General features: G+C 53.7%; 10 protein-coding genes and 1 non-coding gene across 11 annotated transcripts; 6 read left to right on the forward strand and 5 right to left on the reverse strand.

Moving 5' to 3' along the window:
- Positions 1 to 38: 38 nt before the first annotated feature.
- MAD1 (coiled-coil domain-containing protein mad1) lies at positions 39 to 3,354 on the reverse strand. The gene is made up of 2 exons (XM_062948558.1): positions 2,515 to 3,354; positions 39 to 2,449 (listed from the first exon to the last, which is right to left on the reverse strand). The coding sequence occupies exons 1-2, from the start codon at positions 2,716 to 2,718 to the stop codon at positions 266 to 268; spliced, it is 2,388 nt and encodes a 795-aa protein (XP_062797732.1). The 5' UTR covers positions 2,719 to 3,354; the 3' UTR covers positions 39 to 265.
- Positions 3,355 to 3,536: 182 nt separating this feature from the next.
- On the forward strand, positions 3,537 to 5,588 carry TAM41 (Mitochondrial translocator assembly and maintenance protein 41). The gene is made up of 2 exons (XM_062948557.1): positions 3,537 to 3,703; positions 3,767 to 5,588. The coding sequence occupies exons 1-2, from the start codon at positions 3,662 to 3,664 to the stop codon at positions 5,303 to 5,305; spliced, it is 1,581 nt and encodes a 526-aa protein (XP_062797733.1). The 5' UTR covers positions 3,537 to 3,661; the 3' UTR covers positions 5,306 to 5,588.
- A 464-nt stretch (positions 5,589 to 6,052) lies between these two features.
- PMP3_2 (plasma membrane proteolipid Pmp3) lies at positions 6,053 to 6,583 on the forward strand (the record flags this gene model as incomplete). The annotated part of the gene is made up of 1 exon (XM_062948556.1): positions 6,053 to 6,583. One exon carries the CDS (start codon positions 6,053 to 6,055, stop codon positions 6,581 to 6,583), a length of 531 nt encoding a protein of 176 aa, XP_062797734.1.
- Positions 6,584 to 6,946: 363 nt separating this feature from the next.
- QC764_600340 (uncharacterized protein) lies at positions 6,947 to 11,019 on the reverse strand. Its single transcript, XM_062948555.1, has 7 exons — positions 9,846 to 11,019; positions 9,730 to 9,796; positions 9,387 to 9,671; positions 9,049 to 9,336; positions 8,759 to 8,999; positions 8,559 to 8,704; positions 6,947 to 8,501 (listed from the first exon to the last, which is right to left on the reverse strand). The coding sequence occupies exons 1-7, from the start codon at positions 10,625 to 10,627 to the stop codon at positions 7,194 to 7,196; spliced, it is 3,117 nt and encodes a 1,038-aa protein (XP_062797735.1). The 5' UTR covers positions 10,628 to 11,019; the 3' UTR covers positions 6,947 to 7,193.
- Positions 11,020 to 12,096: 1,077 nt separating this feature from the next.
- On the forward strand, positions 12,097 to 13,167 carry QC764_600330 (uncharacterized protein; the record flags this gene model as incomplete). The annotated part of the gene is made up of 1 exon (XM_062948554.1): positions 12,097 to 13,167. One exon carries the CDS (start codon positions 12,097 to 12,099, stop codon positions 13,165 to 13,167), a length of 1,071 nt encoding a protein of 356 aa, XP_062797736.1.
- A 1,243-nt stretch (positions 13,168 to 14,410) lies between these two features.
- On the reverse strand, positions 14,411 to 15,630 carry QC764_600325 (uncharacterized protein; the record flags this gene model as incomplete). The annotated part of the gene is made up of 3 exons (XM_062948553.1): positions 14,411 to 14,866; positions 14,921 to 15,036; positions 15,192 to 15,630. The coding sequence occupies 3 exons, from the start codon at positions 15,628 to 15,630 to the stop codon at positions 14,411 to 14,413; spliced, it is 1,011 nt and encodes a 336-aa protein (XP_062797737.1).
- Positions 15,631 to 16,045: 415 nt separating this feature from the next.
- QC764_600320 (uncharacterized protein) lies at positions 16,046 to 17,475 on the reverse strand. The gene is made up of 2 exons (XM_062948552.1): positions 16,787 to 17,475; positions 16,046 to 16,730 (listed from the first exon to the last, which is right to left on the reverse strand). Exons 1-2 carry the CDS (start codon positions 17,100 to 17,102, stop codon positions 16,369 to 16,371), a joined length of 678 nt encoding a protein of 225 aa, XP_062797738.1. The 5' UTR covers positions 17,103 to 17,475; the 3' UTR covers positions 16,046 to 16,368.
- cdc4 (myosin II light chain) lies at positions 17,454 to 18,703 on the forward strand (the record flags this gene model as incomplete). Its single annotated transcript, XM_062948551.1, has 3 exons — positions 17,454 to 17,916; positions 18,227 to 18,380; positions 18,441 to 18,703. Exons 1-3 carry the CDS (start codon positions 17,914 to 17,916, stop codon positions 18,701 to 18,703), a joined length of 420 nt encoding a protein of 139 aa, XP_062797739.1. The 5' UTR covers positions 17,454 to 17,913.
- Positions 18,704 to 19,728: 1,025 nt separating this feature from the next.
- Positions 19,729 to 22,105, forward strand: PRD1 (metalloendopeptidase; the record flags this gene model as incomplete). Its single annotated transcript, XM_062948550.1, has 2 exons — positions 19,729 to 21,617; positions 21,680 to 22,105. The coding sequence occupies 2 exons, from the start codon at positions 19,729 to 19,731 to the stop codon at positions 21,948 to 21,950; spliced, it is 2,160 nt and encodes a 719-aa protein (XP_062797740.1). The 3' UTR covers positions 21,951 to 22,105.
- A 661-nt stretch (positions 22,106 to 22,766) lies between these two features.
- QC764_0095300 lies at positions 22,767 to 22,860 on the forward strand. Its single transcript has one exon. It is a non-coding gene; the product is annotated as a tRNA-Ile (tRNA).
- A 527-nt stretch (positions 22,861 to 23,387) lies between these two features.
- QC764_600290 (uncharacterized protein) lies at positions 23,388 to 26,495 on the reverse strand. Its single transcript, XM_062948549.1, has 2 exons — positions 24,530 to 26,495; positions 23,388 to 24,467 (listed from the first exon to the last, which is right to left on the reverse strand). The coding sequence occupies exons 1-2, from the start codon at positions 25,166 to 25,168 to the stop codon at positions 23,736 to 23,738; spliced, it is 1,371 nt and encodes a 456-aa protein (XP_062797741.1). The 5' UTR covers positions 25,169 to 26,495; the 3' UTR covers positions 23,388 to 23,735.
- Positions 26,496 to 27,422: the final 927 nt, after the last annotated feature.

A 27,422-nucleotide genomic window follows, 5' to 3' on the forward strand; every position in this document is an offset into this window, starting at 1 on the left:
TGTCACGTCATCACAATACCCGAACCACCTGTTTTTGTGGTGCCTCTGTTTAATGTGTAATACTCGATTATCTCTTCATCTATGTCCTTCTTTGCGATGCAATGTTCATATTTCATTAAAAACCTTGACCCTTGATCCATGTAAAAACTCCGTTTTTCGCCCACAGAAACAAACAAACAAGCCCATTCTACGCCACCTCCCTTCCATACCACTTCCTCTCCCACTCATCATCCCCCTCCTCCCCCTTCATCCCATCCTCCCCTCCCTAAGAAGAGTGATCCTCCTGCCCCCCATGCCTCTCCTCCCAAAACTCCAACGTCAAAGCCGCCAAAAACCCCGGCACGCACCCCCTCTCCCTCACCCAGAATTTGATCAGATCCCCAATCCTCACCGCAAACTCGCTCCTCGGCCCACCACCAACCTTCATCGTCCCCTTCTCCCCATCAAAAACAATGCTGTTCTCGTGCTCGTCCGTTTTTGAGGGGTAGTAAACGCTCTCGACCCTCATCTTCCCCCCAGGGATAAAACTCACCGTCCACCCCAGCGTGCTAAAAACAGCCTCTTTGAACTCTGCCGACTTTGCCGCCCACACCTCCTTCAGTCGACGTGAACTCTTGTGCGCCGAGGCGGTTTCTGCTTTTGCCTCTGCTACCTCCCTTTGGGCAGCGGCGAGTTGCGATGTGGGTACGGTGGAAAACAGTGTTGGCTGACGTTGTATGTGAGCTACCAGCTCGGCGTTTTCGGCTTTCAACGCGGCCAAGGTGGCTGTCTTGATGGCTTCGTAGTCGGATGTTGGGTTAGACCTAAGAGACAAAACTCGGGTCGAGGCCCGTTCTTTTGCCTTGGCTAGCTGTTCAACCGTGACGGCGTGTTCTTTTCGTAAAAGATGTAGCGTTTGCTGAACGTCGGCAAGCTCAGCCTGGAGTTTCCTGTTTTTCCTGGCCAGCTGCCCCAAATGTTCGGATTCCGCGTCGTCAGAGTCTGATCGGGGACGCTTGCTCCCAATGACAGGCTGAACCGGAGACACAGCGGCAGATTCGAGAGACGTCAAATCGGCGTGAAGCGTCGCAACCTCGGTCTTGTACCGATCAACCAGATCCTCCAGCTCCTGTATCCTCTGCGCCTTTTGCTCGTCCACTGTCTCAGGCTGCATGGTGATATCCTCCATGTCAAACGTCCTGAGTTGCGCCCTAAGGTACTCAACCTCCTTAACGGCAAGGGCGCGCTGCCTGTCCAGACGGGCACGAGCCTTATCGTTCCCCCCACTGGACCCCCCAGGAGCCTTGAGTTTCTCAATCTGCTCCAGCAGCCCGGCCTTCTCCTCCTCAAGAGACCTAATAATATTATCCCGATCAGCAACCTCAGGCTGGAGAGACCCTATCTTCTCCAGCAAACTCGCCGAGCTGAGCCGCTCAGCAACAAGAGCCCTGGCCACCTCCTCAGGCGAGTCAAACTCAGCCTGCCCCTCACCCTCCAAATACGCCGCCCAAGCCATCCTCTCATCCTCCAACCTCTGCCTCTGCGTCCTCTCCTCCGCCAGCTCCCGCTCAACACCAACCGCAGCCTCCACCTTCCGCTGCAAAGACCTCTTCTCCTCCTCGACCACCTCCACAGCCTTGTGCACCTGGCGCAAGTGCCTGAGCTCGGTAATCTGCTCCCTATTCTTCGCCTCCAGCGCCCTAATATGCGTCACCTGATCCGACAGCTCCCTCCTGATAACAGCAATAGTCTCCGCGTCCCCCGTCTGCGCCTTGAGCATCAGCACCTGCGCCTCCAGCTCCCCAATAATCTCATCCTTCTCCCCCAACGCAGCCTGCACCCTCTCCAGCATCTCCTCCATCCCCTTATTCCCCTCCTCCAACTCACTCTTCCCCCGCTGACACGCCGCAAGCTTAGCCCGGAGGTCATTAACCTCCCGCTCCGCCACCCTCGCCGCCTCATCCTTCTCCGCACTCAAATCCTCAAGCTCCTCCCTCAGCACCCTCGCCTCATCCACCGCGCTCCTAGCCTTGGCCTCCAGCTCCCGTTTCTGCCTCTCCTGCTCCGTTCTCAGCTCGTCAAGTTCCGCCTGCAACACCTCAACCTGCCGCTGGGCACGTCCCTTTTCCGCGTCGGCGGCTTGCTTCGCCTTGAAGTCGTCTTCCGCCCGTCGCTTGGTGTCTCGAATTTCATTCTCCATCTGCAGACGCGCCAGCTCCTTTTCTTGCTCGTAGTTGCTGATTTGGTATTTTAGCGTGCCGACCTCGGCTTTGAGGTCCTCGATTAGTTTTCGCTGTTCGTCGCTCTCGCAAGGTTCGTGGTTCTCTTTGCTGCTTTCGCGACTTTCTCTGCTCGTTGCGGGGGAGGGTCCGCTGAGCCGTGACATGGTGCTGGCTCGGGGGTTGGGGGCGTTTGTTGGTTCGCCCGTGAGGAGGTTGTGGGAGGTTGTGCTGTTGCGAAAGGCGGCGATCTTTTTTGGTGTCTTTTTGTCAGCCTGATTGCTTCCGGCGCGCGTCGGGCGTCGCGAAAACTTACTCTGGATTGGGAAGAGAGCGTCGGTCTTGAGGCGCCGCCGGCAACGGTGGCGCGGAAGCTGGGGGCGCCGTTGCTGGAGACGGAGGGACGCCGGGCCGACCCGGGCGGCTCGCCTTTGGGGGTGAAGGACCGCATTAGTTGGGAAGTTTTGCTGTTGTTCACCGGTCGCGTTTTGGGTGTGTTTGGTTCTGGGGGTTCGGGCATTTTGGAGAGCGATTGTTTGGAAAGGGTTGCTGTGGGGGGAGGGGGCGATGATTGGCTGCTGGCAAAATAAAGCGGGACTTGTCAATAAAGAGGGCTCGGCTGGGATTTCGGATGTGATGGTGGCTTCTGGAGAAGAAGCTGTCGCGGTTGAGATGTTGAGGGTACCTACAGAGTAGGATTTGGAAGAAAAGTTAAAATTTTGATGGATTGGTCGGGTTTGTTGGCCGGGGCCTTTATGGGAGAGCCCAGCACTCTCGGGGCAGGAGCGGTAACTGCTGTGTCCAAAGTACTTTGCTGTTTGCTTTGCTCCGCTGTCCGCTGTTGTAGCATGTCTCCCAGTATTTCAATCCGTAGACTACCGATGTCCTGACATGGGAGTGCGATAGAATGGAGGCTCTCTCTCTCTTTCTCTCATTCAATGAATATCCTGAAGACGAGAGCTCTTGTCAGTCTGGCCGCCGTGGTTGTGTACGTCCAGCTTCGGCATTCAGCAGTCACCGCTCCGCCTGTTACGGCCAGATGTCGGTATGTATACTGAATGCTGAGAGCCCTGTCCAGGTGAAATTCCTTCCTCCTCCTCTACCAAGACAAGCAACACCAGAGATGCTTTTGTGATATTAACTCAGTAAAGAAAAGCTTGGCATGTCGATGGAATGCCCGCCAAGGCTTCGATCTGTGGGGAGAACAAAGAAAGCGCGTGTGCCCCTGCCAATGACGCGGAACCGGGAGGCCCGTGCCCGAGCTATGGCCCGCCCAGGGTCTTCATCGTCCTGGAGCTCCCAGCTTCAACTTTCCCTTGGTTCCACAACATCCATGGCTTTGGATACGGACACCAGGTGATACTTCCCGCGGCATCCGCTGCTCTTTTTTTAAGAAAAACAACATTCCAGAAGTATTCAATCTTTTTTTTTTATTTTTATTTTACTCTGAAATCCAAATCCCAATGGCTGCTCCCACCTCCAACCGCCTCCCGTTTCTGCTGAGGGTGAGTCCCCGTCCCCTCCAGTGGTTGGCCAACGTCATAGCTCACCAAAAGCTTTCCATCTAGGGTCGCCTCCCACTGCGCCCCCGGCCCACCACGACCAGACCACTTCCCTTTGGAACTGCGCGACGATACGGAACGAACGTTGAGGATAAGAATGAGCTGGACAAGGAGACAAGGGAGGGCGCCCAACACGATGCTGCCGCCGACCAGGCCACCGACACATCAAGGTCCGACACCAAGTCTGCCCAGGCCATCGCAGACGAGGCCTCGAGCAGATCCGACTCGGAGTCTTCGGTTGTCAGCGACCTCAAGGACTGGGAGACGAACCCAAACTTTAAGATCGAATCCTTTTCCGACCTACCCCACGCCAACTTTGGCGTCAACCAACACATACCGTTCGACGCCGAGTTCAAGGAAGTCTTGAAGGCTATCCCTTGGGCGTTCCGGGCGCCGATCCGTTATGCATTTGCTTATGGATCCGGAGTGTTTCCACAATCGAAATCCAACGGCAAAATGGCAACCCCCGAAGAAGTAAAGGCTATACATCCAAAATGCCCACCAGCGGTAGCAAGACATCAAGATGGCACACCGAAAATGATTGACTTTATCTTCGGCGTGTCCCACACGCAACACTGGCACTCTCTCAATATGAAACAACACCGCGATCATTACTCGGGCCTTGCCACGCTCGGGTCGGGGGCCGTATCTTATGTGCAGGACAGAATGGGTGCTGGTGTCTACTTTAACCCATATGTTGTTGTCAACGGGATTTTGATCAAGTACGGAGTGGTGCTGCTAAAGACACTGGAGGAAGACCTGACCAACTGGGACACACTGTATCTGGCCGGTCGGTTGCACAAGCCAGTGAAGATTCTGCGCGATGACCCCAAGATTCGTCTCGCCAACCAGATCAACCTGCTTTCCGCTTTGAGGACGGCCCTGCTGCTGTTGCCGCCAAAGTTCAGCGAAGAAGAGCTCTATGCCACCATTGCCGGCATCAGCTATCTCGGCGACCCACGAATGGCCCTGCCAACGGAGAACCCAAGCAAGGTCAAGAACATTGTCGGCAACAACATGACCAACTTTAGACGGCTGTATCTCCCACTTATCGAGACACTCCCCAACGTCGAGTTCAACGACCCGGGAACCAGCGCCAAGGACTGGGTGTGGGAGGCTAGCAACCTCAACCTCGTTCAGGATATGGACCCTGTCAAACGCGGCAACATGGTGCGCCGGCTGCCAAAGTCATTCCGGTCACGTCTCTACTTTCAGTACCAGAGGAAATTCGCCATACCGCAGCTAGAGTTCAACAAGATGATGGAGGAAAGTAAGAATGAGGACTCGATCTCGTTCAAGCGTCGCGAGGGCGGCGGGTTTGAGAGGCGTATTGTGCAGGACGACCCCACCGAGCTGCGCAGCTATATTCGGGAGGTGATTAAGCAGACTATCAGCTGGCCGGCCACGACACAATCCCTGAAGGGACCCCTCACCAGCGGCTGGACGAGGACGTGGCGGTATCTGATGGAGAAGATGGCCAAGTACCGCGAGGGAAAGGCCAAGGAGGCTGAGGAAAAAGAGGAGAGCGAGGGGAAGAAGGCTTGATGTACGTTTATGATGACAATAATGAGCGTTGTTTTTGGGCTACATTGGCTGGAAGCGGTGGTTCGGGTTGTGTTGGGTCATGATACACGGGCCTCGTGTTTTTTTTTTAGTGTACATATCACCATGCATATGACTGTAGAGTAGAGGTTGGCGTTTTGTTACTATGAGCGATTGAGAGGGATGGGTCATGAATAGAATGAATATACTTGGCATCTTGTTTACTATTCTAGGCATAGGTATGTGTGGCTTTGATGAAGGGATGTGGTTATAATGCCGCGCGTGCTAAACAGTGGGAATTTGGCTGGGCATTTGTTGAGCATATTTTGTGGCACGGCTAACACGGGAAGTAAGGCTAAAGGTTTTGGTGTGGCGGTGGTTAGTGGGTGGCGAGTGGTTGGAGCGAGGTCAGCGGGTGCTGGTCGGGTGTGTTCTGGGCAGAACGAACTATGACGTAGATTTGCCTGACTTACACGCAAAGCTACCGTTTGTGTCGATCGATCAGGCCGGATTGAGACGTCATTGAGGGATGGTTTGGGACCGTGGGGGGGAATATAAGGGTCTTTTTTTGGTGCGGTTTTGAATTTGTTCTTAGCGACAGACTTTTGAATCAAGCATCACCTTGTCACCTACAGAACTATCACGAGTCAAGCAAGTTTGATACCTACCACAAGTAACAACACAGTTTGATTACATACCTACAACATACCTACCTACTACCCAACAAGAGAGACCACGACCAGCTGCAAGATGGAGAAATCACCGGCATACAACTACAACTACAACAACAACAACAACAACGGGGGCATGGGAATGGACACGGGCATCACTGGCGGCACCTCCTCCTCCTCTGCCAACCCTATGCAACAACCTGTGTACACCGACAACACCAAACCCCACACCAACGACTACTACGCCGCCCCTCCTACCTCGTCTTCCGCAGGCGTAGGCGCAGGAGCAACACCAACAACCCACCCCGTGGGTATGGACCACACAAACCGTGACTCGATGGCATCCACCGCCGTACCCCCAGCTACCACCAGGACGAGTTCATCAAGTTTCACAGGAAGTGACGTCATCCTCCTCATCATGGCCATCTTCCTCCCCCCGGTGGCGGTCTTCTTGAAGAGGGGATGTGACGCGCATTTTTTTATCAACATCCTGCTCACGATCTTGGCGTGGTTGCCGGGCATGATTCATGCTTTTTATGTTGTGGTGAGGTACCCTGGTGATTTGGGGGATCGGAGGGCGAGGAAGGGGGAGGGGAAGAGGGGTATTTGAGAGATGAAGGTTTTGGAATGGGGCAATGAATGGGACAATGGTAGAGCATGGGGGGGAGGAGGGACTTGGGGGATATGAAGGGAGGGAGGAAATATGATACCAATTTGAGTAGCTATTTTGATTTTTTGTTATTGCGTCTTTCAGGTGTGTAATGGAGTGTTGAATTTGGCAACCGTGAACTCGAAAATGGCACCCGCAGGTAGTTGACCACGTCCTCACGCTGAACTTGCACAAACTGCCCAGCCCGTATCATTCCGCACCTTCTTGCCCAAAACAAAACCATCCGTAAACGCCACCGCCGAATTACAATCTTCCAGAGCATTCCCTGCGGCTTTTTGGCAAATGGTCTTTGAATACTGCAATAGAAACACAACGTGAGGAGTCTTTGTTTTCTTATATTGTTTCCTGCCAGAAACCAAACCAATGTTCCTCATCATGTCTATAGCTATTTAATTCAGTCATGCAATGCATACAAACTCCACCAGGTAAACGCTTCAACATGCACCTCGACAAAACCACAGCCATTTATCCCACGCTCCATGATTATCTACTGCAACAAAATACCCACATGCAAAACTATGTTCCCCTCAACCACTAGCCCCAAAACCCTTCAAGAAAACCCATTCAAAACCGTCGTATGAATAATAGCCTCCACATACATCCTGTTCCTCACCGTACACCCCGCCCCAGCCTTGACCTTGAACATCCCATGCGGCCCCATCACAAACTCAGGCTCCTCCCCAATCTTGACCCTCAACTTCCCCGCAGCAAGCGACACCAGCCTGAGCTGGTTCTCCTCCCCCTCGATCTTGAAAGTCTGACCGCTCCTGATAACATCCACCCGGAAAGCCACATCCTCGCACACCTCCACAGCATGCGTGCTCGAAAGAAAAGACTTGGAAAAGGCAATGCTCTCGGATTTGGGGTCCATCTCCCTGATCCGCCCCGGCGCAACCTCCCAGTCTTCCATTTCCAAAACTTGCTCCGCGATGATGAAGCCCGTGGTTTGGACACCGTTGGATGATGGTATACCTTCCAAAATGCGGCTTTTGGGTTGCCGCCGCTGGTGTTTTACGATGGGTGATGGTGGGGCTGGTTCTTCTGGGATAGACTCGTCAGGTTCTGCTGGAGCTGGAGGCGGCGCCTGTGGGTAGAAATGTCCCGACTCAGAAGTCCGCGCCCTCAGCTTGTACCGAGTGGAAACACCCTCATGTTCTTCCTCAACCCCCTCCACGGCAGCGTTGCGTGCAATATCCGCCGGCTGTTCAGCTTGCGAGACCTGAGGGGCCTGTGGAACAGCCTGCTGAGCCTGGGCTGTAGCCTGCGCAGCTTGTGGAGACTTTGGACGCGGTGGCACGGGCCTTTGATGCACATCCGACCATCTCAGTGTGTGCATACGATATTGTTGTTGTTGTTCCTTCCTCATAACCCCGGGCGTCTTAACCCCCGGGAGCCAAACATTCATATGAGCCCGGTTGGTTCCCGGTATTCTTCTAAGTGACCTTCCTGCCATCACATTGGCCATTGGTTCCGCCGGGCTCTGCTGTTCCGCTGCCCTCTGCTGCTCCGCCGCCATTCGACTGGCGTTCTCTTCTGCCACCGCCCCCTGACTAGTTTTCTCTTCCGCCTCCATATGATCCCAGGTGCTTTTTGGCGGCCAACTCCGATTAGCCAGTGCTTCATCGCCCACGGGCACATCGGCAGCAGCAGTAGCAGGCAACATATGATGCCGCAAGATCCACCAGTTCGCCGCCCACTCAACCGACCCATCGGGCCGCGTTTTGGCGACAACAATCGAGGGGCGCGGGTGAAGGATCTTGCCGCTTGGACCAATGTTGCCTCGCTTGGGGGCATATACACCAACGAGATCAAAGCTCCCATCTCCGTTGTCTTTGAGATAACTTGCATAATGGGAGCGCTAGGAAAGACATCAGAAAGGTTCGCAGACAATGACTTCTCCAGCCAGGAGACGTACCGAGAAATGAAAACCCAGATCCTTCACCTTTATACACTTTGTCTCGCAGCTTCTGATTGGACACCGGAACGGTCTCGGTCCCGAAAGCTCAGTATATCCAGCAGGAATCATGACTCCGCATAGCGATCTAGGGTCTCCGTTGTCATCTGCGACTCGTGAGTTTGTTTTGTCTCCATCACATTCATCAAATGCACACGTACCATCCCATTCCGTGTACCTTCTTCCCGGTGAAGCAAATTCGAAGCCGTCAGAAGATGAAACGGTCGGAGAAGTCTGGGTGGTGTTTGCGGTTAGCAAACCGACAGCTTGCTCCGACACATTCGACGTGCTGATGTCTGCATCGTCCCATCCTGGATCCTCGTAGTCCTGTTGGGCCCCTTGCCCGCTGCGAAGTATCCTGCCTGCCCTCTCCCTTCCCCGGTCCTTCAGAGTGCAATACGTCTGGTTAGGATGGTAAAAGCAGTTCGCACAGCCTGATCACCTTGCTAACAATATCATCAGGAGCTCGAGGAGAAATCATGACGCATGACTGAAATAGGCCGTTGCCACTTGCGCCTCGGCCACACGACTTGGGGGCAGGCTCTCCTGTCACTTGCAGGATTAGGGCAGTGATGTCTCGCGGGTTGGTATCAGAGAAGGGGTTGGTCCTGATCCGCATGTGGTTCCAGTCGAAATCTGGTAGTTGAGGAAGAGAAAGCAAGGTCCTGACATGCCCCTTGCTAGGAGGCTCCCGACCTTTGAAGTGCCTAAGGTAAAGGCTGGAGGGCTTTCCAGAGGGCTTTGGGGTCGCCGGGGGGTAGGAGAATTAAAATGAGATGCTGAGCTTACTTTGGCAAGACTGGTCATAGGACTCTGGGCACCACTATATTCGCTTCCAGCTCCCGATGGGGGCTGGCTGTTGTCGACATCGTATCGTCCGTGTCCTTGTTCCGGTAGCGAGGGAGCGACCATGAGAGGTTCAGACGGATCCAGAGCTCCTACCGAGACCACAATGCCCGGTTTCGGTTTGGCACCCGAAGCTTGACCTTCACCATCCCGGAGTTTGGCATAATGTCCTCGTACCGAGAGGGTTCCGTCCATATTGTCGTGCAACAGGGAACCTCGATGTTGACGCTGTGGCAGAGTGTGAGCAATCATGGGTGGAAAAAATACAATTGAAGGCAAGGCATACGACGAAATGTCCACCCAGCTGCTTTATGGCAGGAAAAAGCTTCCGACACGATCGAACAGGGCAGATCCTAAAACATTAGTACATACGACTTCAGAAGTAGAAATTCCGAAACCTACCAGGGAAAGCCAGGACGAGCCGAGGACCACTCATATCCATCTGGTATAGTGGTACCGTACATAGACTCATTATTCCAACGCAAATAAGGTCGTCCGGATGGAGTGAGGTCTAGGGCGTGCGGTTCGACCTTTGCTACTTCGGCGGCCTCGGCCTGAACCTGGCTGTTTACGGGGGTTGTGAGGACAGAGACCTCACCTACTTCCGACCCCTCTTCCCAGTCACCATCGTTACTGTCGTCCGGGATGTTTTCTGGTGGGAAAACAGGGTCCAACTGGTCCATCATCTCGACATCAGAAGTCTCCGAAGTAGACGACGATGATGCTGGGGCTGGTGCAGAGACAGTGGGACGGGACAGACTTTGAGCAGAGACATAGGCCGGCAGAGGGACGGGTGATATAACTGTGGGTTGAAAGTTGACCGTTTGCAACTTTTTGTGCTGGCCATGGCTTTGGTCATTGGCTCCCGAAGTGCGTCGTCGTTTCAAAGCGTCAGAGATGGCTTTTCTCCTTTCAGCATCGGTAGTATACTTTGTACCTTTGAGGCCGGCATCTCCCTGTGCAGTTGAGGCAAATTGGACTGCGGGGCTATGGGTTGCGGTTCGGGGGGGCAAAATGTCACTGATGATTGGGGGAGGCTCCGAGCCCGAGTCGGCGGGCGGCGGCAGGGTGGGGTTTTCCTTGGCGGGGGTGGTCATACCCGTGGACGCACTCTTGTCGCGACCTCCGAAAATCCAGCTTTCTATTGAGCCATTCGCAGCAGGGTCCTGAAATGTCCGCGGCATTTGAGCTGTGATAGTATTGGAGGGCTCTTTTCCAGGCCGCCTTACCAAGGCAATGCCCGCCTACACACCGTGGAAGGAACTCCGCCTTGCTGCTGGCTACGTCGACGGAGATTCGAGAGCTGATAAAGCTGCGGTAAGCCACCACGCAGATCCTGAATGGGCGTTTGCGTCGCAACTGTAGTAATTAAAGCCTGAAAATAAGCATCAGGCTGGAAAGCGTAAGTAAGTACCAGGTAGGTAAGAATTAGGTCAGCTGAAGTTTGAGGGCTTGTTGGTCGTCTGAAATGAGGTTTGTAGGAGTCGTCTTCTGTCCGGGATAGGGCTTCAGACGGAAAAAAGAAGTTTTGGTTAGGCTTTAGGCACTGTTTTGTGCCTGGGCTTAAGTGGCCTGTGCGTGCTTAGCGCCTTAGCCTAAAGTAGCTGAAAAGAGAAATATCTCTTTACTTTACTAAGCTAAATCCTTCAACTCAGTAGCAGGTTTTATTTACGTTTACGCTCATGTAACGAACTCTGATCCAGAACCTCTAAAAGGGATACATAGACCCGTGGATCACCTGGATCACCTTTCCTTCCTGTCGCTCACTATGCTCATCGTGATCCTGTCGCTCGCTCACCGGGATCACCGTGAGTTCGTCGCTTCACTTCCAATTAGTCAGTAATGTAGCCAGGGGCATCCCGCGCCCCGTGCGTTAGCTCTTCATCCACAATTGTACAGCTCATAATTCTTTTTAAGTACTACCTTACTTACAGCAGGCCAAACAGGCAGAGCCCACGAGGCTTTACGTAGGTAGTAGGCCAGACTACTCCTGTCGCTTATCGGCTCCAAGCACCTGCAGGGGCAAGCGCCCCAGACCCGCACCAATTGCCGGGCCGTTCCATTCTGTGTCTTTTTTAACTTCAACTCGAGACAAATCACACGACTACATGGCAAAGAATTCTCAAGACTACTATCAGCTGTTTGTCTCTACTCCCTTTCGTCTGACGAGAGCACTGCAGCTACCATGGAGTTCGCACAGAGCGCCACACAGCAAGCGGAGTCCTTGGCCATCCATCATGAGCATAGCTTCCAACTACCTACCCAGCATTCCCGCTCACCGACGCCGAGAACACGGAGCGCTGATCGAAACCGGTACGGCCATCTCTCGCCGAGGCCAAGGCGGCTCCAGTGGGCTTTTCCGAGAATTGGGTTGTCCCGGGTTCTTGGGTTGCATGCGGAGACGTGAAACACTTATTTACAGGCCGTTATTGTTAATAAACCCGTGCTGGGATCTTTGATTTCCGCCAACGATGTCGCCGCGGAATAATTGCCTCCGCTTTGGCGAACATATTAGTGACACCTTTCGCTCGAGGTAGCGGAGGCGCCTTGGGGGGCTGAGGTAGGGAAATATATGAAGTCAGCTACTTACCACATCTCTAGTCGGTAGTACTCCCCCAGGATTCCCTTCCCGGCAAGCAGTCTCGCATCAACCATGACGCAACTCAGCAGCCTCTTCCTGACCGCCGTGCTCGCCCTTGCCTCGGGTGTCCGGGCCCAATGCGGTGCAGGCAGCCCCCATGCCACCGTGTCCGGCTCAGGCAATTCTTTCAGGACAACCAGAGGCTCCACTCAACTCTACTCTGGTTCCGACTACAGAGCTGCCATTCAGGCCGGTCTCGATGGAATCTCCAGCGGGCAGCGTGTTGCCGTTCTCGCCTCAGGATCCATCGGCGCCGGCACCATCACCCTCGCCTCGGGCAAGATCTTTGAGGGTTGCGGTACCATCAACGTGGGCAACCGCGCCGGCCGAGGCGCCATTGAGATCCAAAACGTAAACGATGTCCAGATTCCTTTCCTCACCATGACGGGCAACCCTTACTTTGGCCTCCGTGTCTCCGGCACCCGCAACCTCAAGCTCGGCAAGCTCAACTTCAACCTCAGCGGTGGTCTCGCCATCCGTTTCGACCGCGACGCCGCCATGAACTACAACGTCGAGATGGACACCATCACCGTCACCGGAGCTGGGAGCCATGCTGTCGAGACCTGGAACATTGACGGCCTGAAGATCAACTCTGTCATTGCGCGCGACGTGGGCGAGTCCGGTCTGCTGCTGCAAAACACCAGAAACGCTTGGGTCGGTCTCGTCGATGGCAACAACGTCGCCACCGGCACTGGGTATGCCACCTTCCGTATGGCCAACGAGAACGGCAAGAACGCCAATGGGAACTACAACACCAACGTGTACATCGACAAGGTCATCTCCCGCGGTGGTGGTCGCGGTATCTTCTGCGTCTCTCGCTCTGGTGGTGTGGTTATCCAGAACGTCGACTTGTCCAACAACGGGAACAACGCCATTCTCATCGAGAACTGCTACAACGTCTCGATCCGCAGCGGCACCGTCAACGGCGGTGGAGAGGTCCGCCTGTCTGCCCGCTCAGAATTCCCCAACAACAAGGACATCTGGATCACCCTGCAGGTGAACAACAACTCTGTTCGTGAGTCGCCATGTGGCGAGAACACAAACTTCTCCATCAGTGGCAACGCCCGACAGCAGATCTGCTAAAAAGGGGCTGGTGGAGCCAGTACTTTTGGGTTAGAAGTCAAAAGGGGTGGAGCAAAAGTTGCCATGTATATACACGGTTAAGCACATAGGAATGCACTTTCCATAAATCTTGATATTCAAGCTCGAGGCATTTGCTCGTCTCCGGGGAGTTGACTGAGGGAGTTGACTTGAGCAGACCTTGTTGGAGGTGCACTCGATCGATCTCGGGACCCACGGGGAGTTGAGCTAATCACACCAGATCACACGTCGGCAGCAGCAGCCACAGGAGGATAAGCAACACGCGAGGCACAGGTGTACGGGAAGCACTAGTAGCAAGCAAGAGAACACGGGCAGGAGAAACACATGCAAGAGATATCACGAGTGTGACATCAAAGCATATCGAACGCAAGACATCACAGCAAAGTAAACACCAAGGTTCAACCAGAAAAGCATGCTTTGAATTTGTGCAGCTGTTCCAAAATTGAACAACAATAACAACAACAACCAAAAAAAAACAAAAAAAGACCCTCACTAAAATCCTTTCCTTGGTCCCTTCATGCGAACCACACGAGTAGGAAAAGAGTGGCCCCCTTTCTAAACCTGTCATCACACTCATACATACATCCAATCATGATCATGATCATCATCCATTCATTCCACCATCCATCATCCATCATTCATCATTCATCATTCATCATCCATCCATCCATCCATCCATCCATCCATCCATCCATCCATCCCATCTTGATCATCATCCAACCGTTCAAATATACTCCTCCAAGACAGCACGGGTGTGAAAACATAACCCTTGCCACGGGTCTATGGGGTACGACAACACGGCCTTTCACCATGACCGAGTTGCCGACGTTGTTGTTGATATCCCTCTTGATCATGTCGAGGGGCGTGGCGCGGCGAGGAGAAGTTGGCGAAAAGGTGCAAAGGGGGTGTGACTGTCTCCTCTGTAAAATCTGATCACGGCTTCTTAAGTTGCCGTCCTTGATTATATCCTCCCAAATCCTCGTTTTTGTTCCTGTTCGGACCCTCTCCTCACATGTATGTGGCGGAGCGGAGCGGAGCGGAAGGGGAAAGGGGGAAGGGGAAGGGGAAGGGGAAGGGGAAAAAGAGGGTAGTCAGTGCAGAGTGTGAAGGGAGGAGAGGATCAGAAGATATGTCGCTGCAGCCATCCCATCCTATCCGTCAGTTTCCACGCAGCCAGCCATCCGTGATTGTAACCGCCGCCTGGGCGGACGTCGTCATCGTCATTTCACTTTTTCCCCCTCTTCCTCTTCTGCACAACCGTGCACCACTGCCTACCATCTCCCTCCTCTTTCACCACACCACCACAACACTGACCGACAGGCCCGGCCGATAGCCTCCACTCTTCAACCTTCTGGACCTTACAGTCCTTTTCCCCATCTGACGACGACGTCCGCCTCTTCCTCTTATCGGTGTCGCCCGCAAACGACGCTGGCGCCTGGGAGCGCCGCCAGGATTGGTCAGTCTGGCGCGGTGGTGGTGGTGGTGGTGGTGAGGGACTGGCCGCCAAACGCGCCGGTGGAGTCGACGGCGGCGTTGGCAAACCGGCGAGAGAGGGCCCAGAGGCGGTGGTGGTGGCTGTGGTCACCATGGCGTTGTTGACGTCGCGCCAGCGCTGCGGAGCCGCCTGGCGCATGTGAGCGAGGAGGTCAGAGAGGGGCTCCCTCGTCAGTTGCTTGTTCTCCTGCCCAGGCCAGGCGCTCAGGCAGGCCGCCGGCACGGCCTAGACTCTGGTTACGTCGATCCACGTCGGGAAGTTGAAGTGGATGCCGTGCTGGAGCTGGATGAAAGGCCGACTGGGATCGGGCCTTTCCGAGTTGCAGTTGGCGGCTGCGCGGAAAACCTTCTTGTCGGCTGTGAGGTAGATGGTTAGCAAGGTTGGACATGAAGATGGATATGAGGGTGATACGATGGTAGCGGGAAGGTGACAGGAAGCTGACAGGAAGGTGACAGGAAGCTGACATGAACTGAGCACGGTATGCATGATAATGGATTGGCGATGTACTTACAATGTATCTTCCTGAGGTCTGGCCTCCCCCATGGAGCTTGCGCGGTCCCACGCGAAGAGCACCCGAACGACGAGATCAACGCAATCAGGGCCATGAACCCGTCATGCGACCGCTTCAGGAGAATGAAAGGGTGGCCAAAGCCTCCCTGATCCATCCGCGGTGTGATCTGGTTGATGTCGCTCTTGTGGATGAACTTCTCGCTCATCAACCTAACAGATTGCCCCGAGGGCATGGAGTCGATGGCGTGTGGTGCCATATCGTTTGCAAGCGATGGAATGACTGCGGTTGCATAAGAGAGAGAAATGGAAAAAAGCAAAACACCGGGGCAGAAGAAGAGTATATGTAACTGAAGTAAGCTTAAACTTTTTCGAAACCAATGTGGGCCAGGGAATCTCTTCAAAGCCACTGCAGTGACGCGTCGTGGCCGGGACTCAACCATCGTGAGTCTGATTATGGTCGATGTGGAGAAATGGGCTGGACGCCGTGTTTCTCAATTTGTCTTTCGATGCTTTCAATGCTTGTTGGGCACGATTGTGGACTTTGTGGCAGGACTGTCCAGTGAAGTGAGATGGAGACGGTCCAGCTGACAACTTGCAAAATTATTGACTGATTTCTGGGGAAGAAGTAAAAACAGCTTCTTGGGGAAGTGAAATTGGTATAGCAACCGGGATAATTTGAATATTCCGTGTGGCGGGATCACATAAGTTTCAATCTACTGCCACCTATTGAATATTCACCGACTTCTGGTTATAGCGTAGGCTTCCGGTTTTCTTTTTGGGTTCTGAGGTGGCTCTGAATTGGAGGCCCGCTGCCCCCGACTTGATCCACACATTGTTCCAACAACCCACCTCGAGAAGATTCTGCCTCGGTCCTGAAAGCTGATTAAGACTGAGGAAATGAAAACTGATATACATGGTGATGGGAGTTTTGGTTGTATCCTGCACTTCACAAAACATACTACGGAATAATAAATTTCCCAGGGGCGCTTTGTCTTATAATCAGAGCTACCTAGTTCCAGATTAGCAACTGTTCTATGAGACCGACTTCCCAATACACAAACCATTGTGTCTGCAACATAAGAATTCCAGTAACAAGTCATTATATGACAAGCACGAAGGAAACAGCAGATCAGGATTGAATCCCAACATCTAGGCTCATGATAACAAACTCGTCTCTCTCACAACTTCCCCACAGCCTTCAACCCCCTCTCCCCATCAACAAGCACACACCACCCCTCCCCTCCCCAACCCCCATCCCCCGCAACCACGGCCCTAAAGTTGTTCTTCGCAAAAGCCAGCACCTCATTGTTAAAAGTGCCCGGCTGCAAAAACACACTCGGGAAGCCGAGCTCCTTTGCCTCTTTCAAACTGGCAAGGGTAACAGCAGGGGGGGTGATGAACGAAACTGAGGTCTCCTCTGGCTTCTCGATCTCTTTGAGCGAGGTGACAACGGGGTGGTCCTCACCGTCGACGGGAATGGGCTTGCCGGAGGGGTTGATGGGGGTGACGGGGAGGTTGTGGTTGAGGTACCATTTGAAGACTTGAACCGGTGTTAGTATGTGTTGATTACCTAGGGATGAGGTTGGTGATAGGTACCTTTGTACCCGTACTTCTCCTGGTTGGCACTAGCTCCCACGACGGCATACTTGGGAGACTGGAAAAACGTCCTGAGTGTCATATCGGTGGCAGACATGGTTGCGAATTGAGCTGTCTTGAGACGGGGTTTGAAGAAAGTGCGGCTGTGAGAGTGTGATGCCGTTATGAGTAGAGCACAGTTATGGCAGTTTATAGTTGTTGGAGTGTGGAGAGGAAACCAGGTGTAAGCTGGAGAATGCACTCGAATGGATCGTGAAACTGGACGGTGAGCGAGGTTCAATCGAGAGGACAAAGAGGGAAGAAGCTGACGATGCATCTAAATGTATTTAATGCGCTTAGGTGAGAGGAAAATGACAAATCTTTGCGGCACACGCTGCAAGCCGAATCACACAATGTCAAGCAAAGAGCCGCCAAGGACCCTAAGAGATGCGGGCGACGCCGATGTTATAGCGGTTTACGCCCCCGCAAACGGGAGGTGCTAATGCCGCTGGAGGCTGGAGCAATGACGTGCCTCGGTCTGGGAGACGAGAGGTGCCCCGCTGGCTGGTAAGGTATCAGGCAGGGACAAAGGGGTCGGACTGCTGTGCAACAGACAGCTGATGGATTGCGACCTGGAGCTAGTCGGATAAGAGATAATCCAACCAGTGAAACTCAAAGAGACAGAACTGTGCCGATGTGTGTGCTGTCACGTGCCTGGAATGAATGACATCACGTGCTATGGCTTCCCCGGTCCTCTCGTTCTGGCACTCCTGCCAAAGATTGGTTGACCTTGCCTTGAAGGCCATCTTCGACTTCAACTTCAGGGAAACTGAGTGCCCCGTATCGATAAGAAAAGGAGGGGCAGTGCCAAGGCGTGTGGTGGGTTGTTGCTGGAGCCGTTGCCCCGTGAAACAATCAACAAGCACCGGCATGGAGGCACAGACCAAGACAGCGCAGCACGCCCATTTCAGCTGGCGGTCAAACCAAGGCCATAGAAATTGGCAACCCCCCGTCTCTGAATCCACTCTCTAGACCGCACATCAACTTCCGAATAGCTTCGTCTTGTTCTGCCCTCAGCATTCCAGCAAAGTTTCCTGCCCAGCCTTTTCCGCGCGTTCCTTTAGTTTTGCATCACACACGCAATCAAAATGGTGAGTACATTTGCCACGCACAGTTCGAGGATCAGGAGAGCGCCATCAAAGCAGCAGCACAGCCAATCAGCCACCACAGTCCCCCCCAAATTGTTAGCGCACCGATGCAGTACGGCGGTACGGCGGTTACCTGTACCTGGCGGGCAGTGGTGCCAACTTTAAAAGTTGGATGGTCGTCTTGTCTTTGACGGCGACGACAACGACTGACTGCTTTCTATTTTTTTTGCGCCCAATTGCTTCTCTCTCCCGACCTCGAATCATCGCATCGCATCCTAAAAAGATGGCCACTAATCAGTTTGACTCCCCGCAGGCTTCGACCAACTACAAGGAGGCTTTCTCTCTGTTCGACAAGCGCGGCAACGGCCGTGTCACCCTCGATAGCTTGGGCGATCTCCTGCGCGCCTGCGGCCAGAACCCAACCCTTGCCGAGATCCAGGAGCTCGAGAAGAACGTTGGCGGTGATTGTGAGCAGATGAACATGGAAGTGCACAAGGCACAGTGACTGACAGACGACTCCAATATAGTCGACTTTGAGACCTTCCAGCGCATTCTGAACCGACCGGGCGGCTTCCGTGACCCTGGCGAGCCCGACGAGTACTGCCGCGGCTTCCAAGTATTCGACAAAGACATGACGGGTTTTATCGGCGTGGGCCAGCTCAAGTACATCCTGACGAACCTGGGCGAGAAGATGACCGAGGAGGAGGTGGACGAGCTGCTCAAGGCGGTGGACACCAGCAACGGGCAGGTCAACTACACGGAGCTCGTCCGCACCATTCTTGCCAACTAGAGGGAGGTGAAGCTACCGGACGTATGGGGGTCTGCAGTATGACAGACATGTTTTCATTTTGGGGGCACTTGCATCGATTAAGAGGCGGGCCAGGCGTTGGAGTACTTTTGTGGCGATCTATCATGTATCGATTCTGGGCAGCTGGATGAGGCTCTGTTGTGCCCTTTTGGTTTGGGATAGTAATAGAGACTTGTTGGCAACATTTGATGAGACTGCGCTGGTGGCTGTGACTTGATGGATGGATGTGGATTCGAGCAGGTTCCAGCAGGGATATGGCTTTTCAGTCCCGGACATGGATACATGCAGTCTTCACTTCCCAACTCTGTTTCCAAATGTCTTCGCGAATACTGGGCTCTCAATGCCCTCAAAACTCCAAGTCCCGTGTCGACAACCCTGTATATGTCCCTTACGCCGACATCGACAGCAGGGGTAGATCGCCAGATGCACGGACCCCTGTCGGGCCTGGTCCTAGCTCAAACATAGCATGCCGGACCTCGATTACCGAACATCATCGTTCGAGCTGCAGCAAGTGAAGACAACACTTGACGACGGATGCCAGTGCCGCTCGGCCTCCTCCCTCGGACCACGTAGCTCACGATTGAACTTCTGTTAAGCACACCGCTCCCCCGCCTCTCGTCACCCGTCACCCCGTAGCACCTTGTTCTCTATCCCTCTCACAAACCCCGCAGTTGGGTTCCCTTATTGACATCTGTCTCCGTGCGTACAGTGCAGTTGTCAACCTGGCGCCCAACATTCCCTCCGCACGGCAGGCCGTCTTCCTGCTTCTCTTTTCCCTTCTCCTCTTCTCCACCGTCACCGTCATCCTGGCCGCGCCACGGTACGCCCCCCGCATTTCTGCGCTGTTCACGCAGTTACGGTACAGCCGGCCCCACCATTTCAAAGGTCAAGCTCCTCTCGGTCACGTCTTCAATGTGGTTACTGCTGCCACCACTACCTCCGCACGTCTAGCTACACTGTCGTACTCAACCCTAGGCTCCTTCTACACACACGCACCCGACGTCAACATGGCCAAATACGCCAACCCTCCCCAGGACCCCCCGCTGTTCACCGGCACCAAGGACTCCATCGTCGCCGACTCCAAGGCTCTCTGCGACAACACACGCTCCCTGCTCGACAAGCTCGTTGCTGAGATCAAGCCGAACGACGCTGCCACCTTCGAGTCCGTCCTCCGCCCCCAGATCGAAGACGAGAACCAGAGCTCGCTATCGGCTCGCATCCTTGGCTTCTACCAGTATGTCAGCGCTGATGCCGCCCTGCGCGATGCCAGCACCGAGGCCGAGAAGATTATGGACGAGTTCGGCATCGAGGTCAGCATGCGTGAGGACGTCTTCAAGCTTGTCGATGCCGTCTACAAGAACAGCGGGCTTGCTGAGAGCAAGGAAAAGGACAAGGACCGTCTGATCACCGAAGAGCTGGCCAAGAGCACCGGTCTGGAGAGCGTTGAGAGCGCCAGACTGTTGGAGAAGGAACACAAGAGCTACATCAAGAATGGCCTCGGTCTTCCCGAGGGTGAGAAGAGGGACCGCTTCAAGGAGATCAAGAAGAAGCTTAGCCAAATCAGCATTGCCTTCCAGAAGAACCTCAACGAGGAGAATGGCGGCCTCTGGTTCACCCTAGAGGAGCTCGATGGCGTTCCGCAGGATGTCTTGGACGGCCTGGAGAAGGGCACCGGCGAGAACGAAGGCAAGCTACGTCTCTCCTTCAAGTACCCCGACCTCTTCCCCACCCTCAAGTTTGCCAAGAACCCCGAAACTCGCCGCAAGGTGTTCATCGCGAACGAAAACAAGTGCAACGACAATGTAGAGCTGTTCCGTGAGGCTATCGAGCTTCGTGACGAGGCCGCTCGTCTGCTCGGTTACCCTGACCACGCCACCTTCCGCATTGAGGACAAGATGGCCAAGACGACCAAGACTGTTCTTGACTTCTTGAACGATCTCAAGGAGCGTCTCGGCCCCGGTGGTCTCAAGGAAATCGAACACCTCAAGGAGCTGAAGAAGAAGGACCACGAGGAGCGCGGTCTTCCGTACGATGGCAACTACTATCTCTGGGATCACCGTTACTACGACCGCCTGATGATTGAGAAGGAGTACAGCATTGATGAGAATGCGATTGCTGAGTACTTCCCAATCACCTCCACCATCGAGGGCATGCTCAAGATCTTTGAGACGCTCTTTGGCCTCGTTTTCAACCAGTTGACTCCCGAGGACCGCGCGCGTATCTCGCCTACCGGGAAGGCTGAGGATATCGCGTGGCATGAGGATGTTATCATCTTTAGCGTATGGGACGACAAGTCGGAGGGTGAAGGGTTCGTCGGGTACCTGTACCTGGATCTCCATCCCCGTCAAGGCAAGTATGGCCACGCCGCCAACTTCAACCTGCAGCCTGGCTTCATCCAGGCCAACGGTTCAAGACGCTACCCCGCCACCGCCTTGGTATGCAACTTCTCCAAGCCCACCAAGGAGAAGCCTTCTCTCCTCAAGCACGACGAGGTTGTCACCCTCTTCCACGAGCTGGGTCACGGTATCCATGACCTTGTCGGCCGCACTCAGTATGCTCGCTACCATGGCACTTCCACGGTTCGAGACTTTGTGGAAGCCCCCAGTCAGATGCTGGAGAACTGGTGCTGGACCCCCAGTCAGCTCAAGAGCCTGAGCAAACACTACAAGACGGGCGAGTCGATTCCCGACGATCTTATCGAGAAGCTCATCTCGACCAAGCACGTCAACGATGCTCTCTTCAACCTGAGACAGCTGCACTTTGGCCTGTTCGACATGACAGTTCACACACCCAAGTCGCACGAGGAGCTCAAGAAGCTGGACATCAGCAAACTGTACAATGACCTCCGGGCCGACATTTCCAAGATCAAGGGGCCCGAGGAGCAGGGTGAGGCCAGGTAAGTTTTTTTTTTATTGTCAAGGGCTCGAGTCAGTTTTCAATGCTAACTGTTGTTTGTAGCAACTGGGGTAATGGCCAGGCGACGTTTGGGCACTTGATTGGGGGTTATGATGCGGGCTATTATGGTTATTTGAGCTCGCAGGTGTATTCGACTGACATGTTTTATACCAAGTTCAAGAAGGACCCGATGAACGGGGTGGAGGGGAGGAGGTACAGGCATACGGTGCTGGCTAAGGGAGGGTCCAGGGATGAGATGGTTTCGTTGGAGGAGTTTCTTGGGCGGAAGCCGAGTTCGGAGGCTTTTTACAAGGAGTTGGGGTTGGAGGGTTGAGGGGTGGCCGCTTTTCTTTTGTGTTTTGGGCTGGAGTACTTTGCTAGCTATCGTTATCAGGAACAATGTTGCCAGTGTGTATCGTTCTCGAATGAAAAGAATTTTGGACTGGTAGATGAGGTGGCAGTTGTGCTGGGGTGAGGAGGCTGAAAAAAAGGCTTGTTTCGAGTTTGCCACTTCCGTTTGGGTCATCTGAACTTTTGTACATTACGCCTCGGCCCGCTTTCTAGTGTCTCCGAAGGGAAGTCCCGTCCCTCCATGTTGGACTACAAACGACTGCCGAGATCATCTAGATGTTTGTAACTACCGCGAGTCATCACGTAGCAGTATTGGAGATACTTGCGCTTCCTCATTTCCGAAGTCCGGTTCTGGTTCTGGAAGCTGCGGGTGAAGGATGAAAGGGGGAGAGGCTGGCTCACCGACAACGGCGGTGGGGGGGAGGTGGGTTTGGGCTGGGGATCCTGACTTGGACGGATTAGGAAGGTGAGGTATAGGATCAGCTCTTGAAGGGGCGGGTTGCCGGTGGAGGTGAGTCGTCGGTGACGGATTTGGCTGCCGGTTGAGTAATGGGGAGAGCTTCCGTTTGGCCGTCGGCAGTTGGAGGGGGTTGTTGTGCTGGGTGCTTTCCTGAGGTATCTGCTAGCTGGTGAGGCTGTTGGTCAGGCTGGTTGTGTACGGAGTACAATTCAACAGGAAAGGACTCAACTGACCCGTTAGGAGGAGGAGACGAAAAGGGGGTGACCAGGAGGTTTTGCAACATGGCGCAAAAAACAATGTAGGGTGAGGGTGGGAAGTGAGAAAATAGTAAACCACGAAGCCCGATTAGCTCAGCTGGTTAGAGCGTCGTACTAATACTGGAGACAGTATGTAGTCAATGCGAAGGTCAACAGTTCAATCCTGTTATTGGGCATCTATCTTTTCCTTTCCTATCTTCTTTTTCTTCTTTTTCTTATTGTCCATTTCTTTGCTCTCGTGGGTGTGACCTCCTGATGGTTTATGTATGGCTTGGTGGTTGTGATGAATGGCTATGTGACTATTGAAATTTTGGTGTGTAGATTTAATCAAGATTAATTAATGCTAAAAAAGCAAAGAAAAAACTATACATACATAAACACAGTGTGAGTCAAGATGTAAATTCCAAAGGTCCTGATGGAGCATGAAGGGTGTAAGTAAGACTTGAGCTTTGTTTAACCCAAAATGAAGTTGGGCTTGGATAAGCTTGGGTGAATAGTTCCCCTTATTTTCCAATGTGGGGAGTGGGCTGCTTTGTCAGAGGGAAGATGGTATTTTTGGACAGGCAGATTCTATTAAATAGCGAAATGTGATATTTTGGGATATCGATTTCTTGGGGTAGATTTAGTAGTGTGGTGGTTGTGCGAGGCGCTGAAAGAACAATCAGAAATGGCTACAAAACAATCACAACCAAAGACATCAAGATTGACACATATCAGGTATCATTACTCCCCTACATCTACTTTAAAAACTCATTGGTATCCAGTCGCGCGCAACAAAAGCAACGCTTGATAACACAAAAGAAATACCCCCTTCCCACAAGAGAAGAACAAGAAAAACGCCGCTTCCGACCCAAAGCCCAACACTAAGAAAAATGCCCACCATAAACCCCTCCAATGACCATGCCCATGCCCGATCCTTTTTGGCCATGAAACCCTCATGAATACTCCAAAGACATTACCAGTTATGAGTTATGAAGGAAATGTTTGATGTTGTAAAAGGAAAATGCCAAAAACTCCGAACCGATTTCCCCCCCAAACACCGTTGAAATGCTCAGCTCAGGTGAGTGGAGCGCAGCCGAAAGAAGTACCAACGGCACCCGTCTCGTAGCGGATTGTGATGTCCTTGACAGCCGAGTAGGTGCCGAGCCCGAGAATGACCATGCCCACAACGAAAGCCACCACGTTGAGCGCACCCAGCATGATGTTCCATGGCGTCCACTTGCCCTCCTTGATGAACATGAACCACATGATGGCCGGGAAGTAGAATGTGAAGCCGGACAGGAAGATGGCAGCGCAGATGGCCAACAGGGGCGAGAAGAAGGGAATGGCCTCGGCAACGACAAAGGCGACGATTGTGATGGCGGCATCGACACCAATCCAGGTGATCCAACCCATGGGGGTGTTGACGTAGCGGATAACCGAGTCCTTGAACCATTTGCCATGGATGTAACGGGCGCAGACAACGGTGTTGATGCTGCCAGAGATGTAGATGACGGGCAGGGCGACACCAAAGGCAACCTTGGACATGGTGGGGCCAGCCGAGAGGAGAGCAGGGGCCTGGACATCGTGACCAACAAAGGCGAACACGAGGGCGCCGGTGATGGTGTAGAGGAAGATCTCGAAGATGCCGAGAGAGAAGATGGCGCGGGGATAGTCGGCTGGAGTGTGCATCTCGTCCATGAAGCTGAACTGGCAAAGTGAGTAGCTGTATGCGAACACAATGTTGGTGACCGCAATGAAGCCCTCGTGCAGCGTCAAGCCCTCCTTGGGGTAGGCAGACCAGCTGACAGCAGCCAGACCGCCGTCAGCGTTGGCCGACTGGATGCCGGTCGCGAAGATAGTGACACCGATGGCACCAATGATGGAGACGAAATCGACGTATCCAAGAATGGCCATTTCGGAGAAGGTGGGCGGGATGGCCAGGAGGAACAGGAGAATGCCCGAGACGACGGCAAAGACGACAGTGCAGGCGCCATTGTTGGTCAGGTTGCCAAACATGATAGCTCCCGTCAAAACGTGGGAGGCGGTGGTGAAGGTGAGCTGCAGGACGAACATGAACGTCATGATAATGTACCCCCACTTGCCAAACATCATTCTGCCGGCGTCGGTGTAGTGGGCGATGTGGGGGTACTTGACCTTGACCTGACCGACGACATAACTGCAGTACATGGCCAAAAGACCCATGCTGACAGAAATGATAACGCCGAGGATCATGCCCAGTGATGCGAAGGCGGCCGGAAGACTGAGACTGCCCAGGGCGACGGCAGTCACGATGAGCACAACCGTCAGGCGTTTCCATCCAAGCTGGTGGAAAGCGGCCTCACCCTCTGCCAGCTTCTGTCTCTCAAAGTCGTAGTCGGCGGCGCCCCTGTTGGCGCGGACGTCACCCTCCATGGAAGAGGCATGGCCGGAGCCGGTTCTTTCGATACCGGCCTTCTCCTTCTCGGTAAGGCTCACGCCCGTGCTTGGAGTGATTTCCGTCATGTTGAAAAAGCCTGTCGTCCCAACACTAGGTAAATGACCGGCCTGCTGAAGCTGTTGAAATTCGACAGGAGCGTGGCGTGATGGGCCGGGGTAGTGCCAGGTAGGGCGATGTGGGGATGGCGAAGTGGCGGATGGATGGGTGAAGAGTGAAGAGAGAAGAACCGAAGTCCGTGGGGAGATGGACTTTATGAACGAGTGTTGCAGGTCAAAAATTGTTGAACAGAAAAATGACCAGGACAAGCACCATTGACACAAAGCCAGTTCCCAAAATGTGTTCCGGATTGGATGGAGAGCCGAACTGCTGGGGAAGCAGGGAAAAGAGAGAAACTTTAAAAGAAAGCGTCAAACCTCAGTTCCAAGCTCGAGTCAGGCAACGGCAAGCACATCCCTACCATGCCGTTCATGCTCCGGCCGATCTCGGTGAACGAATTGAGGCGCGGGAACACCGGCAGGGACGTCCCATCGCCACCGAGGAGGATACCCCGATGGTTATCCCGATGGCTGTTGCTGGCTGGCCAGTATCATCAGATGAGCAGCTGTTCACCCAACGGCCCCGGAAAGAGCTCTCCCCAGATTTTGTGAGTAACCAGCACCGGTCCAAAACACTAGCTTCCATTACCCAATGCCGCAGGGTCTCAAGGACTTCGGGCTATCCTCACACGGTGTGTTGTCAAGGCCAGGACCCCTCTGCAAGCCCTAGGCTGCCCTTGCTCCTGCATGTCGCAGACGGAGTTCATGGCCGGCCGGTCCACCCTCCCCGCATGAAGCATCTCTCCCACAGGTTCTAGAAGATGAGAAGCGGCAAACGGCGTATCTGAGAAGCCCTGTGTTCATGTGGCGGCTCGAGAATGTGCTGATTGTGGGGGCGCGATAGCGGACCTTCCAATGTGTGTACCGGTAGACGAATTGCCGTATCACTGGAAAACACCATAGGGCAAAAACGGTTCATCTCGACAAGCCGGGAACCAGCAATGAGCCAACTGCCAGTAGCGCCGGTACTTTGGTAGCTGGTGTGGTGACGACACTGTGGGACCCCTCAAACGCAGAAAAGGCGCCGTCTCGCCAGCCTCATGCCGATGTCCGCGGCAAAGCTTATTTTCCTCCTGATGCCCAATGCCAATGGCTGCGCTTGCACCGAGGAGGCACGGAGGTAGCACCCTGAAAAAGCTTGGTTCAACTGCGCTGTTCCGGACTGTCTGCGCCGTCTCCAGAGATCGTTGGAAGAGCTCGAGGTGTTAGATGGACCGGGATTCGCATTCTCGGGATCCTCGATGATTCCATCTCCAGCTCAGGCGGTGAAAATTGAGATGGTCGGCAACGTGCGAGATCGGTGTTGTGTCTCCGGGATCCCATCTCTCGTTCGCTGGGGGAGGCGGTGCAAACCCCAGAATGCAACTGCCAGTCCCCACCAGCCGCTGATGGGCGAGGCTTTTGTTGATGACCAATGCCAAACTTGTGAAGAAAACACTTAGTCACGGTTTGCTTGGGACCTGTCGTATATGTTTAATGTGGCCGCCTTGGTCTCTTGGAGTCTCTTGGGCACAGCAGGCCCAGATCTTTCGGGTGATCGTCTCGGGAGTCCACATTTTGTTTTGCCTTCTCAACATGTCTCTGAAGCATCAAGTAGACCGGCACTTGAGAGGTCTGTTGTGAAGCTGAGAAAGAATGGGAGAGCGGACCATTGTTGAAGGTGGAAGAAGCCAAGAAGTTGGTTTTTGGCTTCAGAAGCCGTGGAAGCATCCAATATTGACTTCATGCAAGATGCCAGGAAGTGTGCGCTTGGCACACATTCCCGAATCAAGTGAAGTCTGGGCATTGAGAAGATCACAACCCTAACCCTTCACTGGAATCTGGTGGCGCTATCTGTGGCTGAAGCGAAGCAAGGTGTGGCGCACGTGAGGCTTGGCCTCCACATTGAAAGTAAACAAACGGAGCGTGTTCTAGCCAATCAACGACGTCTGGCATTTTATTGACTGCGACTTCCCTGCTCCCCCTCCAAATGTCAATGGATCCCACAGTTTGACTTTTGACACCATCACCAAACACGCGACTTGGGCTGACGATCCAAGCCTTCCTCGATTGGCCCGTGATTGATTATTATCTGATATCGCCAGACGACAATGTCCGTATGTTATTGTTGAGGAGAAACGAACCCAACCCATATTCCAGTTAGCGGTAGCGGTAGCCGACTCGATCGCGTCTTAACTCGCGACAAACCCTCGAAACTCGACCTCTCTGAGCAAACAACCACACA

This window comes from Podospora pseudoanserina, chromosome 6 (assembly GCF_035222485.1).
Source record: "Podospora pseudoanserina strain CBS 124.78 chromosome 6, whole genome shotgun sequence".
NCBI classification, from domain to species: domain Eukaryota; kingdom Fungi; phylum Ascomycota; class Sordariomycetes; order Sordariales; family Podosporaceae; genus Podospora; species Podospora pseudoanserina.

Bases quoted from the DNA above. Each gene is read 5' to 3' on its own strand.
- QC764_600320 (XM_062948552.1), bottom strand. From the start codon at position 17,102: ATGCATCGTCAGCTTCTTCCCTCTTTGTCCTCTCGATTGAACCTCGCT. The intron at 16,731-16,786 runs GTACCTATCACC...CACCGGTTCAAG, and splicing joins GGAGAAGTACGGGTACAAAG to TCTTCAAATGGTACCTCAAC.
- QC764_600340 (XM_062948555.1), bottom strand. From the start codon at position 10,627: ATGCCGCGGACATTTCAGGACCCTGCTGCGAATGGCTCAATAGAAAGC. The intron at 9,672-9,729 runs GTATGCCTTGCC...ACTCTGCCACAG, and splicing joins AGCTGGGTGGACATTTCGTC to CGTCAACATCGAGGTTCCCT. The intron at 8,502-8,558 runs GTACGTCTCCTG...TGTCTTTCCTAG, and splicing joins ATCTGGGTTTTCATTTCTCG to CGCTCCCATTATGCAAGTTA.
- MAD1 (XM_062948558.1), bottom strand. From the start codon at position 2,718: ATGCCCGAACCCCCAGAACCAAACACACCCAAAACGCGACCGGTGAAC. The intron at 2,450-2,514 runs GTAAGTTTTCGC...ACACCAAAAAAG, and splicing joins CGCTCTCTTCCCAATCCAGA to ATCGCCGCCTTTCGCAACAG.
- TAM41 (XM_062948557.1), top strand. From the start codon at position 3,662: ATGGCTGCTCCCACCTCCAACCGCCTCCCGTTTCTGCTGAGG. The intron at 3,704-3,766 runs GTGAGTCCCCGT...CTTTCCATCTAG, and splicing joins GCCTCCCGTTTCTGCTGAGG to GGTCGCCTCCCACTGCGCCC.
- QC764_600290 (XM_062948549.1), bottom strand. From the start codon at position 25,168: ATGACGGAAATCACTCCAAGCACGGGCGTGAGCCTTACCGAGAAGGAG. The intron at 24,468-24,529 runs GTCACTATCTTC...GGCTGCTGTCAG, and splicing joins CCATCATTGGTGCCATCGGT to CTGGTCTGCCTACCCCAAGG.